This window comes from Lampris incognitus, chromosome 12, assembly GCF_029633865.1.
Source record: "Lampris incognitus isolate fLamInc1 chromosome 12, fLamInc1.hap2, whole genome shotgun sequence".
NCBI classification, from domain to species: Eukaryota; Metazoa; Chordata; class Actinopteri; order Lampriformes; family Lampridae; genus Lampris; species Lampris incognitus.
In genome coordinates this window covers 15956207-15974684 of record NC_079222.1, presented here as the reverse complement: position 1 = coordinate 15974684, position 18478 = coordinate 15956207, and the positions used below count along the sequence as shown (strand labels likewise).

Below are 18478 nucleotides of genomic sequence, written 5' to 3'. Positions count from 1 at the left end.
ACAATTATGGTCCAGAAGGACGGACGTAACTTGATATGTACAACCTGAAACTTTTCACCAGTTTGCTGGTAGGTGCAGGTGACAGTTTGTTGACATTTCTGTGCATGTCGCTGACATTTATCCATGGTAAATCTTGCACGCATTGTGAAAAATATGCCATTGTCAATAAAACATGCCAACAAACAGGAAACTGGTATGACTTCTGCAGTAGAAACCAGAAGTCAGTGGACTACAGTTAGGCACAGAGCCGACTGCAAGATCATATGTCGCTCTATGAGAAAATATATCTCTCAAAATTGTTTTTGGTTTTGAAATCAGAAAATGATACAGAAATAGGGGAAAATCTCCTGGAACACCAAGAGTCTGAAACTACTATATTCTTCACCAGGGGTAGGTGAGACATCGTCAAACAGCATTAATAAAACGACAAATTGTCTTGAAACAGGACAGCAAAAAAAAAAAAAAAAAAAAAAAAGGTCAATGAAAGAAGCAAACGTCAACAATGAAAAAAATAATGCTTCTCTTTTCGTAACCACAATACTAATGTTCCCGAAAATATCTGCGGCCAGGCCACGGCACAGACAAGGCCTATTGCTGTGGCACGAGACGTGAGACAAAACAGAAGAAGGAACCTTGAATCAGGTCCCGGGGATCGCTCTTGAGACTTGCTTCTGTATGACCAATCAAGCCGGCAACAAATGGTGCAGAACTGATCGAACAGCCCCACCAGGTGTAGATAATACCCAAACGCTGGATGGCTCAATTTAAAATAATGCTTCTCCTTTTGTAACCACAATGCTAATGTTCCCAAAACATCTGCGGCCAGGCCATAGCGCAGACAAGGCCTATTGCTGTGGTGGCACGAGACACGAGACAAAACAGAAAAAAGGAGCCTTGAATCAAGAGAGATTCTCATGGTCAGTGGTCCTGCAAGGTCCCGGGGATGGCTCTTAAGACTTGCTTTTGCATGATCGATCAAGCCGGCAACACATAGTACTGAACTGACTGAACAGCCCAGCCAGGTGTAGATAATACCCAAATGCTGGACGTCTTAATTTATCCCTAATTTACCAGCACCAAAAGCCAAGACACAAAGTCGGCTTTTCTCGGAGAGGGAAATGACGAGAAGATTCAGTTCAGAATTTTGAAAAATTAATAGCTGTGGAGCACATCGGTAGTATATGCACAGCTGTATTATTTCCTGTTCACCTGAGCTCAGCCATCTTGGCTTCAGGTAGGGGAGGTTTGGGAGGGGCTACGTCCTCTTCTGGCGTGTCAGATGCAGCCTCTGCAGGCATGGCTGTAGGAACCGTCTTATTCAACACCTCTTGCTCTCGATCTGTCAAGGGCATCTCTGGCGATGCACTGCTAGAGACATAGAGAAAAGAGCCGTCTGAGTTAATCTATTACTGTATGTGTGTGTGTGTAATTGGTGACTGTGCATGTGCACGTTCCTGTGGTATTGTGTGTCCAGGGTTCACACATCGCTCTTACCTCTCTGCCGCAGTAGCAGGTGGTGCTGGTTTGTTAGGAGTGGTGGGTGAGGGTTGCTCCTGTTTCTCTATGGTCAGTTTCACCAGTTCCTGTTTATAGAGATACAACACAGTCAGCTTCAGTGCCACCTATATAAAACAACACAAGAGGTCAATCAATACTACAGGGGAAAAGTACTTCTAAATCTTTCTTGACAGATCACTGAGTCTTAAGGCTGTACTTGAGTTTTAATGAGGTATTACACATGGACAGAACAGCTGATTTTATCCTGTTGCTTTATGTACGTGACTGAACAGAAGCAATTCTAGGAGCAATCTGCTACGTAAAACCCATCCATCCATTTCCCGAACCACTTATCCTGCTCTCAGGGTCGCGAGGATGCTGGAGCCTATCCCAGCATCCCCGCTATCACACAGAGCCAACACACACACACACACACACACACACACACACACACACACACACACACACACACACACACACACACACACACACACACACACACACACACAATCATACCTAGGGACAATTTAGTACGGCCGATTCACCTGACCTACATGTCTTTGGACTGTGGGAGGAAACCGGAGCCCCCGGAGGAAACCCACGCAGACACGGGGAGAACATGCAAGCTCCACACAGAGGACGACCCGGGATGACCTCCAAGGTTGGACTACCCCGGGGCTCGAACCCAGGACCTTCTTGCTGTGAGGCGACCACGCTAACTACTGCGCCACCGTGCCACCCGGTATGTAAAGCGAACTGGATAATTTTATCAACTTTTGATTATTTATTGACAGCCTTACTTGGTGTTTCCCTGATTGGCTTCTTTCTTGTGTAAAGTAGATTTCTTTTTTTTTGAGATACTTTATTGATCCCCATGGGGAAATTACGCTTTGCATTTAACCCATCCTAGCTGTGTAGCTAGGAGCAGTGGGCAGCCACCGTGCAGCATCCGGGGACCAACTCCAGTTCGTCTTGCCATGCCTCGGTCAGGGGCACAGATAGGAATATTAATCCTAACATGCATGTCTTTTTGATGGTGGGGGAAACCGGAGCACCCGGAGAAAACCCACCGCAGACACGGGGAGAACACAACTCCATACAGAGGACGACCCCCAAGGTTGGACAATCCCCGAGGTTCGAACCCAGGACCTTCTTGCTATGAGGCGACAGCGCTAACCACTGGGCCACCGTGCCGCCCATTGTTTTGTCTAGTACTTCAGAAATACTCATATTGGAGTAAATAAAAATATGAAGAGCTCATAACAAGTCATTTTGTGCTATTTAAAATTCTGTTGAAAGCAAAAACACACAAACATAGAAAAAAAAATTGGACACCCAACTGTGCACAACACTTGAGACTTGTAGCTAATCTAACATTAACAAAAGAGTCACCTTTCAATACAGGAATACTGTTCCAAATGGAATGGGACATTCTGGGCAACTTGGCACATTCCATTCCAAATTCAACTAGCAGTATTTAGATTTTGGTTTTCCTTGATCATATTTGAAAAGCTAAAAATCAACATTTGGGATTTTATTCATATTTCTTGTGGTCCATATAATGAAGCCAAACGTTGGGACTGTTTGTGCCTTGTGCTTACAATATTCACTCTGCCACTCCACACATAAGAAACAATTCAAACAATCCCAAGTGTACACACATATAAACAGTCTACTTCCCCTGAGATGATTAGGTCACTGGCAGACACACAAACCAGTTAAAGGGGAAATATTAAGTGAGTCAGAGAAGGAAAAATTATTCTCCTGTTTAAAAAAGGAAAAAGAAGCAAGGAAAAAGGAGCAATCAAAAAGTCAGTTCAGGAAACACTTCAACCACTTTCTTTTCTTTTTTTTGGGAGGGGGGCACTCCCCCCCTTTTCTCCCCAATTGTACTTGGCCAATTACCTCCACTCTTCTGAGTCATCCTGCTCGCTGCTCCATCCCATCTGCCGATCTGGGGAGAGCAGCAGACTACCACATGGTTCCTCTGATCCATGTGGAGTCGCCAGCCGCTTCTTTTCATCTGACAATGAGGAGTTTCACCAGGGGGACGTAGCATGTGGGAGGATCACACTATTCCCACCATTTGCCCCCCCGAACAGGCGCCCCGACCAACCAGAGGAGGCACTAGTGCAGCGACCAGGACACATACCCACATCTGGCTTCCCACCCACAGACACGGCCAATTGTGTCTGTAGGGACGCCCGACCAAGCCGGAGGTAACACGGGGATTCAAACCGGCGAGCCCCGTGTTGGTAGGCAACAGAACAGACCGCTACGCCACCCGGACGCCCCTTCAACCACTTTCATAATGAGCAGAAGTCCAGTTCCCAATCATAACCCACCCAGGACTCACCTTAACTCCATCCAGCACGGCTTTGATGACGGTGGTGACAGCTATCACATTCTCCTTGTCCTCCAGGTCAATGCCATCTAGCATCACCTGGTCAGACCAGCGGATAAGGTTGGCAAGACTCTGGTAGACACGGTTGTGGCAGGAAGACAGCGCTGAACTTTTGGTGGGGTAAGAGGGGACAGAACGATACAAGAAAAAAGAAATGGGAAGGAGGAGGGCATTGGGAAATGGGTATAGGAATAGGAAGTGATATATAGAGTGGACAAAAAGGAAATGAGAAGGGCAAGAGGGCAGGTGCGGACCCAGAGGAGCAGGCTCATCACAGACAGAAGAGTGGGAAAGGAGAGAGGGGGGATTAAAAACATGTTAGACTGACGGTTAGTAAAATCACATCAAGACATAATAACATGGCCACATCCACATAGCTAACGTCTACCAAACTAAATGTTAAAGGTGAGGGTTTGTGGAGGAATCGTGAGTATGGTTGACTAGGACCTAGGGTTTGGAGGAAGGTTGCTGGTAGCTGGGCTAATCAGACAATATGGTGCACAGGGAGGTGTGGCAGCGGTGCTGCTGCTGCCTGTTGTGAATGGTGTGTTCAGAACCAAATCCAAGGTGTGGCCTGGGCCTGTCCCAACAGGTAGCAGCTGATTCACAGCGCTGGAATATCCTTCCACTGTCTCCACACAGCTCAACTCTAACGCAGACGTCTGTCGCTAAAGGGGTTAGGGGAAGTACTAGAAGAGGGATGTGGAGACAGTTGGGAGGCTAGAGAAGCTAGCCCTAAAAGAGGTTGAAAGCTAGGTGCTAAGTAAGGTGCTAAAATATGTTTGGAAGGAGTAGTCATGATTTGAGTCATAGAGCTGTAGTGAGATGTGAGGCTACAGGATTGAGTGTAATATGAATACAAATTAACTTTTTGGCAAATGAGATCTCTAATCAATTTAAACTGTGCAGTGATAAAGTCGATAACAATTTTACTCAGTTTTGAATTAGCCATTATGTTCAGTGTTATGTTGAAATCACTACAGATTCTTTATTGTAGTGTGGATGTAAAGTGGATTTAAGAGCTCTGTGTACAATAAACACACACAGAGTCACTGACAGCAATCCTCTTGCCACACCGTGGTTATTCCATTTATATTGCCAAACAATGGTTATTTAATTTTAAATGAAATATTTTAGTGTATTTGACAAAAAGTTCCAAGTATTCGTTTGAGAAAAGTTGTGATTTCACTAGCTACCGGGGTTGAGGCCACTGGGGAGTACTGGTGGCCCGGGGCTAAAACTAAAAGCTTTACACAGCGTGATTTGGTAGGGTTTGACTGCGGGAGACTAAAGGTCAAACCGGACAAATCACAGCCTCTGGAAAACTGTTGCATCCATTCATAAATCACCTCTAAACAAGAGGACTGTGAGATACAAAACCTGTCACCTCTGACCTCATACCTTCATCTGCACTGACTGACAGGGCAAGGCAGAAAATAAAGAGTGAGAGAGCAGTTCCAACACGTTCCACACTCATTCCAAAACAGCTTGCACAAAACGGATACGGGCTACCATGAGAGGCAGAAAGGTAAACTGATGCACTCTAGAAGTTACTAAAAAAACCCTGACATTTATTTATCAGCTCACTTAACCTTAGAAAAACACCTATAGTCCCGTCCAAGTACCGTGTCAATAGTGATAAATGAACACAATGTTCGATTCTTAAGCTGTCAGGTTTGTAGACTTCCGTGATGCCTTTGTCTGAGGAAGGCTGAGGATGGTATCCATCGTCACTACACCTAAATCACCCCAAAATCTACTAGCCATCTTCACATTCCTCTTAGTGCGGATAATCAAACTGCAAGTTTTAACAAGTCCTACATACCTACTACCAACTACTATACGAATGATGTCAGTAAGCAAGAATGAGAAGTATTGTAAACTACACATAACTGCACTTTTGGAAACTGACACCAGAGAGCATGTGATCGGCGGTAGGTCCATTTCAAATTAAAAAGCTCCATTCCAAAACAGTCCAATTTCATATTATAAAAAAAGAAAGACAATGAAACAAAAGAAATAACATTATTGATATAATTACTACCCATATCCAGACACATTTGACTAAAAGAGCTACTTACTATTCAGTGAAAAGCATAACATGCAGGAATGAAGCCCCTTAACTTAAAGTTAAAATCCTGAAGATTTACATACTGATAGATGTCCTTTTTTTATACTTTCTGCTGGTAGCATATTTAAGATAAAAAAAGGAATACCCAAATTATGAACACTTTTACAGATCATGTTCGTAGTTACTTTTGGGTAAAACATTTTATTAAAAATTATGTGGCGAATAACATTTTCTGTCTTCGTCATGACAGCAAAATTCAGAAGAATAAGGCAGATAGTGGCAAGTCTGAAGAAGAAGCGAAGTGGTGCACAAGAAGATATGGCAGACCTAGCTTGTAGAAAACCTTTACCAACAGGTCAACAACTACGACTCACGTTAAGCCATATTTTATTTGTCTGATGTTGAGTGAGGTGCAAACATAGCAGCATTAACTACTCTGTTTAATTCTGAATGGATCTGGGATTTTCTGGAATGTCACTACCATGCATCACCAGAGGCATTAGTAGGTTAAACAAAAACAACTATTTTCAAGATTTCAGCTTTAACTGTCTGATATTTTACAAATGACCTTTTAGCTGTTTGGCTCACCTGTGCTGAATCCTGGCCTCAACCTGCACCAGAGGCAAGATGGCCTCCAGTACCTTGCTGGCTGAGCCGGGCAGCATTTCTAGCACCTTCTTCTCTACCACCATCTTGTCCACGATTGTCTTGAAGTAGCGTAGGGCGCTGACCACCTCCTTCTCTTGCTCCTCTAGTCGGCTCACCTTCTACAAGAATAGGGACAATGTAAACCAACTGAACATCTGGTTAGTCAATTGGTCTAATGATCCAAATCAGGGACATGATGCAATTCTCTGATACATTACTTAGACCTTCTTATGATAATGATGGTGCTAAAAGTGTACCTGTTCCTTAATAATCAAATACATTCACCATAAGTTGTGACCTGGGTATTATACTGATACTAAGCACCATAACACAACTTGGTATTTAGACCATGATTGGTATCTAACCTGATAACTGTGGTGGTATAATTCCCCTCTGTGTGCTAGCCCACAGATCAATGTATAATCAATGAAAAGATGTGGCATTGAGCCATCTTTCAAGAGGAACAGAAACATGCTCTACAAGTATCTCCAGCATCTTACAGCAAAGCTTTTGGGGGGGAATATTCTTATAACACCAAAATGCTTGAGAAGGAGTCGAGAAGTTCATTCAGGAAATGGCCTGCTGCTATTCACGTTACGGGTCCAGACACCTGCTGAGCCAAAGCCAACTACCACACTGACTGGGAAGTTGTGGGAACCCACAGGGAAAAGTGTGCACACAGAGACACAATGGAGTATGGCAGCACAAAGTAGTAGACAGGAAAACAAATGTCTCACAAAAAGGCAAACAAATGCAAGCAATAGGTGGGAAAGCAATGGATTTCCCACAACGCTCACGTAGACACAACTATACACCAACCTTGTTTATCGGTTTCTCTGCACTCTTGACAGCTGGTTCAGGCTGCAGCTGCTTGCCCTTCTTAGATGGTGTCCTCTTGATCTTGGGAGAGTGGAACTTGTCCATCAGCTTCATGGTGAAGGAGGAGAGATGCGACCTCTGTGAGTCTGCGGAAGAGAAAAATCAGTTACCAGTCAAGGAGGAGATAGAATTCAGGGGAACTAAAAAAAAAAAAAAAAACAGTTTATTGCTGACAGCAGTATCAACTGATCTTGCAGACAGCCAACGACATCAGATAACCTTAACTGGTAGAAGCCTTATGCTACGGTCACACATGCGCGAATGCAGGCGACCATCGCCTGCCGAGGTGAAATTCATATCTTGTTGTGCTGAATATGGGCAGTGCAGGATGTGACGGACATGGAAATCTGTTTTCTGGTGTGTAGTCTGTTTGAGTGGTGGTGGTTGTCGGTCACACAGGAGCGATTGTTGGTTTTGCGACGGGAAAATGTACACTGAAGTCCAGAGAAAGATGAATAAATGTTTTCATTGTCTCACTTGGACATGTTATCCTAGTTTTATGGACCAATGCGGAGGGAGAATATTTGGTGTACAAGTTACAATTGTATACCGCGAAATATGAATTGATGTTATTAATACATTTTCCGTTTATTTACGTTCAATGCCTGTCTCCTGACTCACTGCCAGCCAGGCGGCATCTCTCTTATGGGGCAGTTTATAGTTTTCACAGGAAATGTTGTACAATACCGACTGGTTAGACACAGCAACAATCAAAGTCTCCTCCATCCTGGCTCACTAAGAAAACTACAGCCAATTACAGCCAAGTGGGGTCAACCCACACACTTCTTTGCTATTGGTTGAGGCTGCGGATTTGCCGGTCCAAGTTCACCGGTCAAGTTTCTTTCGCCACCAGAAGCAAATGTTTTATTCGCCCCTTCGCTTGCACAGAATGAAAGTGAACGAGAGGTGGATATTTGCCAGTGTTAATTTCCCCCATGTGTGGCCGCCGCCTTACACCGCTTCAACCAGAATTGTTAGAATGCTATCCTTTTCACATGTGATGGGAAAAAACTGCATATTTTGATTAATTATTCATCATCAAGTCTGAATTCAGTCCAACAACTTGTACAACCAGGGCTATTCACAAGCACAAGCATAAGCACAAGCACAAGCACAAGCACAAGCACACGCACACGCACACGCACACACACACACACACACACACACACACACACCCTGTTTTTCTACAGGGTGACAATTTTAGCATCCCTCCATTGTTGAAGGACACTCCCCTGGTCCCAGACCTGGAGGATGTACTGATAGATCATTCTGGTGCACAGGCATCCTCCTTGTTTTAGGAGTTCTGCTGAGATACCATCACTGCCTTAGTTCCTCAGCAATCAGGGTGGTCCTTTGATGTGGTCTGTTGCCATCTTTATCAAGGAGAGTCCTAACAGTCCATGTTGCTAATTTGAATGGGGCCATTTTCTTGTTTTTACCAGGAGGTTGGTTGAGTGGACGATTTTTAGGCCACCTTTTCTAGGCCCCTCCCCAATTGGGGTGAGCAGTGTGGTCCCTAAATAGGGCTGCTCAGTCACATGGGGGGTCTGCTGAAAGCAGCTGCCACTCAATCTCAGCTGCTAGCGACCATATACCTCATGCCGTTGATTTGCAGGGCTCTGGCTAGGAGCTCCCAGGCCATTCTACCCTGCTCCCGTCGCCATACACCCCAACGCCACCAGACTTCGACCGGATAAAAGGCCAGATATTGTACACCATGGTCAGAGGTGGAGACCTATGCAAGGAGGTTTTTAGAGTGCCACAGGTGGTGCTTAGTCCTCAGTAGCACTCTCTTGGCCATGACAAGTTGGTCCTGGTGGCAAGGGCTTATACCCAGGACGACCTGGGTCACCCATCATGACTGCAGGAGGCTGCCGGAAACTCCAGACTGCTGAAGAGCCACCTAACGTGTGCCGCCAAACACGCCGCTTATCTCTCAGGGTGTCCTCCACTAGCCTTTGTCTAAATAGACTTCCCACAAGGCAGCGGGGCAGTGGCTGGCCATGAACAGACTCTGGGGGACCACTACAGCTCTGAGATCCCCTACCAAGTTTGTCTGAGGCTGCGAGGCGCCCAGTTACTGTGTGTGGCCATGAGGAGGCGTGGCAGAGGTCTTGGTGAAGGAGAGGCTATGTATTGGCGGGGGAAAGCTTACGTACTGGGCTGCTTCCTTGTTCACCACAAGGGCTAGCCAGCGGCAGCAAGCTGTAAGCAAAAGCAGATGGGAAGCAAGCATGCATCTTCCCTCTAACGGATTATTAATTAACTGACTGATTGACTGATTAATTATTCATCATCAAGTCTGAAGTCAATCCAACAATTTATACAACTAGGACTATTCAGAAGCATGCACGCACACATACACACATACACAAAATCAGAAAGCTTGGTCTTAAGAAAATAGTTTAGTGTTGAAACAGAAATCTCTTTATGAAACAAAATTGCAAGTATCTTAAAGACTTTCTTCTGCCCGGTGGTGACGTGTCGATCATATCGGAATCACAGAAAAGAGTAGAACCCCATTCTCTCTTTCTAGGAGTATTTGATGTCCCCATGACATCTACCTTTTCCTTTCTCCCTCCTTCTCAGCCACCTCTCACTCCATGGTACCTACAGCTCCCTGCTCCTCTCCACCTCCCTGTCTTTTTGTACCGAATGAAACTGGGAGATACTAACAAAACAGCCATGTATCAAGCAGCAGGAAACGAAACATTTTTATCAGCGGCAGAATTACGCCTCTATCTGCTGTTATCTCCTCTCGGCCCCGGTGTAAGCAGGACTTGGCATTCCACCGTCGCCCCCGCCAAACGCTGAGTACTTCATAGCAATCAACAGCAGGAAAACACCAACGAGTACTGTACTTCCAACTGAGCTGCGCTTTCCTCGGCACCGCTGATCCATGTGCTTTGCTACTCCCCATCCCACTGTTGTCTCTCTCCACCCCTAATCCTCATCATCCCTTATTCCCCGTGGAAGCCAGCAGCCTCCGAGGCAGCCAAGGACTGCTGTGTGTTTCATTAAAGATGCTGATGAGAATAATTTAAGCAGTGACTCTTCCAGATACAAATGCACGTGACGAGGCATACTGTAACCGACATTTTTTACGATTGTTCTGGCCCTCCTCATACTGTAAAACACTGAATGTATTACATAATCTTACAATTTGCTGAAATATTTTCTATATCGGTTGTCCTAAAGAGGAAATAGTGAGTTAGGCTACTTTTGGCCCGCAGCCACTCGGCAAAGCAGGAAGTTACATAAAGCAATATCTGTGATTGTTTGCCCTGGATCATCATACCCAAGCTGGTCCCACTTGCACCTGAATACAAAAAATAAAATATGATGATATATTAATAGGACTACTGTCACAGACTCTCTAAAGGCACAGCTGAAGTGTTATAAAGAAAATAGAGGCAAAATTCAAAAGTTCTGCGGGGTTCATATTGGCTTTGCTCTGTCACTTCAAACAGACATCAACGCGCTAGGAAATGATGAGACACCACGCCACATATTTTAGGCTGTTCGCATCAGATGAAGAGAAAAAAGAGATAGTCTGTTCAGGGGCTCTATAAATAGTTTCTTCTCTTTCTCCTTCAGTCACACTATCAGTGGAGTAACGAGATGAAAAGTCAGACATTCCACTGGATGGAATTGACGGAAAGTACAGAACTATTAGAGAGATAAAAGAAGATTTAGTCTCGTTAGTTGACACAGTAAAGGCTCCGGGGATCTAGAAAACATGCTCAGCTCAGTCTGCTCTGGAAGCTGTCTGGATCAATAGTCTGGGGCTTGAGGTGTTCCTACACTCAACAATCCATAGTCACAGATTGCAGGGGAATGTGTGCCTCTATGCACCTGACCAGCATTTGAATACCTAGCCTGGGCCTGACAATGTGTAAGATTTTTTTTCTCTCCCAAATATCCCGAGGCTATGCATACCGGTCACATCCAGCTTTTGCAGCGGAGACGCCTGAAGACTATAATTGTGGCAGTTTCACTTTCTGGCTATACTCATAGAGCGGGTCATGCATTTTTGATAGTACAAGAACTTACATTTGAATTCAATCAAACATCAGCCTATACCTCTGACCCTGTTGCTTCCTTTTTAATGACATCACTTCAGGCGGGATGTGGCTAACATCACTAACACCCAGGTCCCAATCAATCAATCAATGCTTAGACAGGCCCAAAAGGACAACTTATGAGGTTACAGCTGTATTCCACTGTCCCTGCCCAGAGTTAGGAAGAGGTGACATCAGCAGTGAGTCAACTCCCATGATCAATACAGCTGGCCCTCGTATATCATCACTACCCCAAAGCTCCCCTGTTGATGTACACACACACACACACACACACACACACACACACACACACACACACACACACACACACACACACACACACACACACACACACACACAAGGCTGTTTGGCAATTTCCTCCGCTCTTTCTATCCAGTTTTCTACACCCTTGCCTCTCATCTGCTTTGAAGGAATGGAAACTCCCCTTTTCTCTAGAGTTCTCTGGAAGTTTGGCTGTATTTGAAAATGACATCATCGAGAGAGAAGTTAACAAAGAATAAGTGAGAGAGAGGAAGTGACTGAAAGCCAGAGAGAGAGAGAGAGCGAGAGAGAGAAAGAGAGAGAGAATAAATTGTATTGTGCGAAGTGCTCAGTCATAATCATGTAGGCCATTTAATGTCCACCCTCTACAATCAGAGACGGGCCAACCATCACTCCTCTTCTCCCCAGCTGCCTGCCTGCTGTTGCTCAAAGCTACGAGGTAGTGATGTCATTAGTTGTAATGTCCCTGACTGAATGTGACTACTCATTGAGTGAGTGACGGAGGCCACACAGTGAAAACACATTTTTTTCAACTGCCAGGACACAACACTAAGGCAAATCTGACTATCACGGCATTCTCCAACACTCAGTATTGTACGGCAAAGCAATAGTGTCTATTCCCTGATATAATGGTGAGTATTTCTCTACAGGAACTGCATGGGTTAACTATCTTGTGGAATCGCTTAGGTGACAAAAATACTAATGGGCTGTGGATTTGCATGGGTTAAGAAAGATGAAGACTGTTTAAGAGCACACAACCTCACATACACCTGCACATTCATGCAAATGGTTCACTTCTTTTAAGCTGTCCAATTGTCATCAAAAAAAGATATGCATGTTAGGGTTAATACTGCTGTCTGTGCCCTTGACCGAGGCATGGCAAGATGAACTGGAGTTGGTCCCCGGGTGCTGCACGGTGGCTGCTCACTGCTCCCAGCTACACAGCTAGGATGGGTTAAATGCAGAGCATAATTTCCCCACAGCGATCAATGAAGTATCTCAAAAATCGAAAATCAGGCATCTGGGTAGCATAGCGGTCTATTCCGTTATCTACCAACACGGGGCTCGCTGGATCGCATCCCCGTGTTACCTCCTGCTTGGTTGGGAGTCCCTACAGACACAATTGGCCGTGTCTGCGGGTGGGAAGCTGGATGTGGGTATGTGTCCAGGTTGTTGCACTAGCGCCTCCTCTGGTCAGTCGGGGCACCTGTTTGGGGGGAAGGAGGAAGTGGGGGTAATAGCGTGATCCTCCCACACGTTACGTCCTCCTGGTGAAACTCCTCACTGTCAGGTGGAAAGAAGTGGCTGGCAACACATGCATCGGAGGAGACGTGGTAGTCTGCTGTCCTCCCCGGATCGGCAGAGGGGGTGGAGCAGCGACCGGGAGAGCTTGGGAGAGTGGGGTAATTGGCCGGATACAATTGGGGAGAAAAAAAAAGAAAAAAGAAAAAATGCATTCAAGTGGATTGTGTAAGAAGTTAACAGCCAAGGAAATCCCTGCCACATGTTGCATCACAGAGACCTCCACCCAATAAACTGCAGCTACAGTTAGAGAGGGACTTGTTGATGACGGAGGCACGACTCCAGAGATATTGTGAACTGAGAGTAAACACATTCACTAAAGGCATTTAATTGCTTAAATATGTAATTGGTATTCAAGGCCTCAGGGACATCTAAAACAAATGTCTACTCTCGTACAGCGCCTGGGAGAGTTCTCATGCTGCTTTGTGGTGTAGCAAGGGTCTCCAGGGGCTTTCAGCTGCTGGATTGTTTCACAGCGCACACAAAGACACACCATACCAGAGGTCAGAATGAATGTGGTCTGAGGGCAAAAACACTGTTAAGTTCACAAAAAGTTCCTCACGCACTGCCACAGTTCATTTTGTTGCGGCGCTAGTGTGGAGCTAGCATTCATTCCCCAGCAATGCAGCAGACATTCTCTTATAAGGGCTCCAAAGTGCAATGGCCTATGCGTGCGCCAAATACACCTTAAGACCAGGTCAAAGATCAGCGAAATGATTTGATTTCTGTAGACGGCTACCCATTAACAATGTAGACAACATCAAAACAAGCACTGGCAAGCCAAATGTGGATTGGGATAGAAATCTACAACTGACAGTTTTAATGGTTGATAAGGCTAGGGCAAAAAAGGGGGAAACTGCAACGAGCTAGATTGCATTAAATGGTCAACTGGACTGCATTTTACCGACCCACATTGACCCATTCACACACACATTCATACACTGATGGTGGAGGCTGCCATGGAAGGTGCCAACCTGCTCACCAGGAGCAGTTAGGGGTTCAGTGTCTTGCTCAAGGACACTTCGACACGCTCTCTGCAGGAGCCGGGGATCGAACCAGCCACCTTCTGATTACTAGATGGCCCGCTCTACCTCCTGAGCCGTGCGAAACTTCGAAATTTCGTTATCTTGGCCAGTTGGAGAACTGTTGAGAATTAAGTTTGATCAAGCAAAATAAATGAACGTTACAACAAAAATGAAGACATTGTGTATATAGCACCAAGGAACATGAGTGATTCTAGTTATATTTTTGGTTTTTAGCACTTTTTCAGAATACACTAACATTTTCACATCAAACTACATGAATTCATCAAATATCCCCTGCACCCACCCTCCCGCCTGGAAGGAGCAGAGGGAAGGTGGATGGACAGTTCGGGGATCCTGGTTCGTTGTGTAGAGCCCTACACGTTCATGACTGGTGGCATATGACTTGTCTTAGGGACTGACAGGCTGACAGAGCAATCAGATCCTTGTTCAGTGCAGGTGTGATCAGTAGAGGACAGCTGGCTCCCCCTCGCTTACCCCTCTCCTCAGGATGAGATGGGGGAGGCAAATACAAAAGAGAAGCTGACCAGGACAGGAGAGGAAAGAGGCTGTGCTTGGGGTTACACAAACAGCTGTCACCTCCTGCTGAACTCCTGAAATTATGGCTGTTTAATACAAGTGTGTGTGTGTGTGTGTGTGTGTGTGTATGTGTGTGTATATGTGTGTGTGTGTGCGTGCCCATGAGGAACCATTGAGGCTGCTACAAGATGACAGAAGGAGTCATGGGGGTCACTGGGCCAGCTGTTCAGTTAGGTGGAGACTTCAAAGAGATTCGAGATTGGAAGTGGGGAAGAAAGATGAAGGAAGTTGGGAGGGCAACAGACAAAAATTCTCAAATAAATGGAGCTCACTTATTGCGCTGACGCAAAACGGAGGTTTTCATCATCAAAAAGTATACATTAGTTCCAACGAGATTTGATACAAGTGGACTAACTCTGAGACAGTTAGTGATTGCTTCCAGCTCTGCTACGTGTGTCTATTAGGGCTGCAACTATCATTTTCATATTTGATTAATCTATTGATTATTTTTTTGAATAATCAATTTATAATTTAGTCTATTGATTATTTTTTCGAATAATCAATTTCTCATGTTGAAAATCAAAAATACTGATGAAAGCAGTCTATTCCATTGCCTACTAACACGGGGATTGCCGGTTTGAATCCCCATGTTACCTTCGGCTTGGTCGAGCGTCCCTACAGACACAATCGGCCGTGTCTGTGGGAGGGAAGCTGGATGTGGGTAAGTGTGCTCTGACCACAGGTTCTCCAGATGGTCTATGGTTCAGTAGGGCTGGGACACTATACGGGAACGCCAAGACCCTCCACTGCCTCAGGGGGCCATTCTACTGGCCTCACTGTCAATGATACATGGAGCTACATGTGCACTGCTGCGACCCCTGCACCGCCCAGAAGGGGCCAACCCAGCACTCACACACCCAACTGCAGCAACACTCGGTGTTCAGGGCCCCACCCGAGCCTGAGATTGCAGGGATAAAAGAAATGGACTACTTCCGAAGACTGAGCTGCCGGGCCCAGGCCAACTATGGAGTGTGGCAGAAGAGGACCTATGACACACATTGCCTTGGGCAGCCTTTGTGCCAGGGAACAAGGTATGGGTGTATTGTCCCATTCGCAAGAAGGGGATTTCCACCAAGCTTCGCAGCCACTGGCAGGGGCCCGGTGAGGTGGTGTACAAGGTGCGCATTCCCAGCTGAGGGCGCATGGTGGTGCTGCACCAGGACAGACTCTCCCCATACCGACCCCTTGCTCTGCCTGTTTTCGGGGAGGGGGGTGACAGCAGCAACCCATGCACCTATCAGTGTAACTCTCCTCCAGTTGCACTTCCTGTGAGCCCCAAGTGGCCTGTTCGCCAGCGACGACACCCTGGGCATTTGAGGGACTATGTGTTGGGTGATGGGGTCACCGAGGACTGACCCCTCAAATGAATGGGGGCTATGTAGGTGGTTGATCTGACTGGTGACGGACCTGCGCTGGTGGAGCGCAAGGGCTCGTGGGACTGTTAATGTTCAATTTGAAATTATGATTTATGTTAAAATTTTACGTGTTCATATGATTGGTTCATGTTGGTATGTGTTGCTATTTGGGGGTTTGGACTGGGTAGAGGACTGTTTACTGACTGACTGACCTGAGGGCCATGACTTAGACTGACGCCACCAGTTGTGACCTGAGGGGGGAATCACTGTGTTGTTGTCTGTTCCAAAGGTAAATAAAAGAGCATTCCCAGGGCTGTGCGGCGCATGGGGCTTGCCATAAAAACCGAGATCTTGGCCTCACGACTCCTTCTTCCACCAAGCTCACCGCAGTATTGTTCCTGCAACTGCATTTATCGCCTTTTTTTTTACTCTAACGTAGCTTAATAATCATGTCATGTAATATACTACTTCAGTACACTTTAACAACAAATATTACTGGGACCACTATACAGAATTGCAGATGAACATTTAACATCCAGGAATTCACATTATAGACACTACCAATGACTAGCCCTGTAACAAACTGGTCACAGTTTCAAACATTGACCATACACGGTGCAGCCATATACTAGGTTTTGATCTAGTCTAGCTACTTGATGAATGACAAATGATTAATCGGCACCCAAAATTGTAATCATTCAATTTTCCATTGATCGACTAATTGTTTCAGCACTAGTCTCTGTGTAATCAAAACCTTTTTCCTCATGCAATATCTCTGTGAGAGCACATGTGTTAAGTATGAGGCATCAAGTCTAACAGACCTCTTTTTCATAGACAGAATGCCTATTGTGCTACAAAATGCACAAATTCATTATGAAATCATATAACATTGTAATGCCTTTTCTTCATGAAAAACATGTTAGCATCGTGTCCACGAAATATTGAAGACAGCACATACTTTCCTGCACAGAAAACCAAACGGATAATTCCTGTCGTGCACTGAACTGACCGTTGTGCTTTTCATTTTGTGGACAGAAGGCTGAATGCACTTCAGGACGATGTGAACAAATAAAACTCATTTTGTAGACAATAGTAATTCTGTCCATGTAACAGATATCCTAGGCCAGCATTTATGCTGTTGTGGCACGAAATGCAGAGTGCGTTATACGATCATCATCCCATGCCATCGAATGTTCATTTTGTCCACTTAACTGTTTTACTATTATTTAGGCGGCACGGTGGTGCAGTGGTTAATGCAGTCGCCTCACAGCAAGAAGGTTCTGGATTCGAGCCCCGGGGGTAGTCCAACCTTGGGGGTCATCCCGGGTCATCCTCTGTGTGGAGTTTGCATGTTCTGCCCGTGTCTGCGTTGGTTTTCTCCGGGTGCTCCGGTTTCCTCCCACAGTCCAAAGGCATGTAGGTCAGTTGACTCGGCCGTACTAAATTGCCCCTAGGTATGAATTTGTGAATGTGTGTGTATGTCGGCCCAGTGTGATGGCCTGGCGGCCTGTCCATGGTGTCTCCCCGCCTGCCGCCCAATGACTGCTGGGACAGGCTCCAGCATCCCCGCGACCCTGAGAGCAGGATAAGTGGTTCGGATAATGGATGGACTATATTACTAACAGTATGTTGTGGACGAAAGGGATTTAGCACAATGTATTCTGGGACTCCACAGTTACAGATGGCATTCTGTGCACAAAAGCAGCTTGAACTTTCGTAGACATCAGTGTTTTGCGAAGGACAAAATCAATTATGCTCATTAGGGAATGAATTATGTGTCATGAAATCGCACAGGAATAAATCCGTTCACTAAAGCAAATGCTGGTTGAACTACAAGGCACTCTGTCTACGAAAAAGGAAAAAGGGTCTGTTACACTTGGCGCCATAGGGAAGTGGTGGTGGTGGTGGGGTAGAGGAAAAGTAGAACATTTCAATAGGAAATTGTTAAGAGCTTAGTAAATTATTCATACTCTCTGTTGTGGTGGTTATTTCTTTGGCTGAGTTCTCCTCTGGTTAAGAATTCTCGAATCCTAATTTACCTGCTTAGTTATTAATGAGCCACAATATAAGCTGTAAGGCTGTATCTGTTTAACAAACCAACTGAAGTTGCAAGGATATAAGGAAAACAAATCGTGGAAAGGAACGTGGCCATGTGTACTGGTTGAGTGGAGGAGTAATTGAGGAAGGAGCCCAGTGGTGTGTTTTCCAGTTTTCCAGCTGTGTTGTGTATAATTAGAATCACAATCAGAATCAGAATCAAGTTTATTGGCCATGTAGGTTTGCACATACATGGAATTTGACTCCGGTTTTGTGGCTGTCTCAATGTACTTAACATAGAACAACAACACGACAACACA

General features: G+C 45.4%; 1 protein-coding gene across 5 annotated transcripts in view; it reads right to left on the bottom strand.

Annotated features, from left to right (window-relative positions):
• rapgef1b (Rap guanine nucleotide exchange factor (GEF) 1b) overlaps positions 1 to 18478 on the bottom strand; it is a 78164-nt gene that overhangs the window by 25462 nt on the left and 34224 nt on the right. For 3 of the 5 annotated variants that reach the window (XM_056290208.1, XM_056290204.1, XM_056290206.1), the window contains exons 2-6: positions 7440 to 7585; positions 6561 to 6739; positions 3854 to 4010; positions 1495 to 1583; positions 1210 to 1368 (exon numbers count right to left, since the gene is read on the bottom strand). In XM_056290208.1, the coding sequence (XP_056146183.1) occupies positions 1210 to 1368; positions 1495 to 1583; positions 3854 to 4010; positions 6561 to 6739; positions 7440 to 7585 (730 nt within the window). The remainder of the gene's footprint in view (positions 1 to 1209; positions 1369 to 1494; positions 1584 to 3853; positions 4011 to 6560; positions 6740 to 7439; positions 7586 to 18478) is intronic. The other 2 variants (XM_056290205.1, XM_056290207.1) reach the window with 1 other exon arrangement.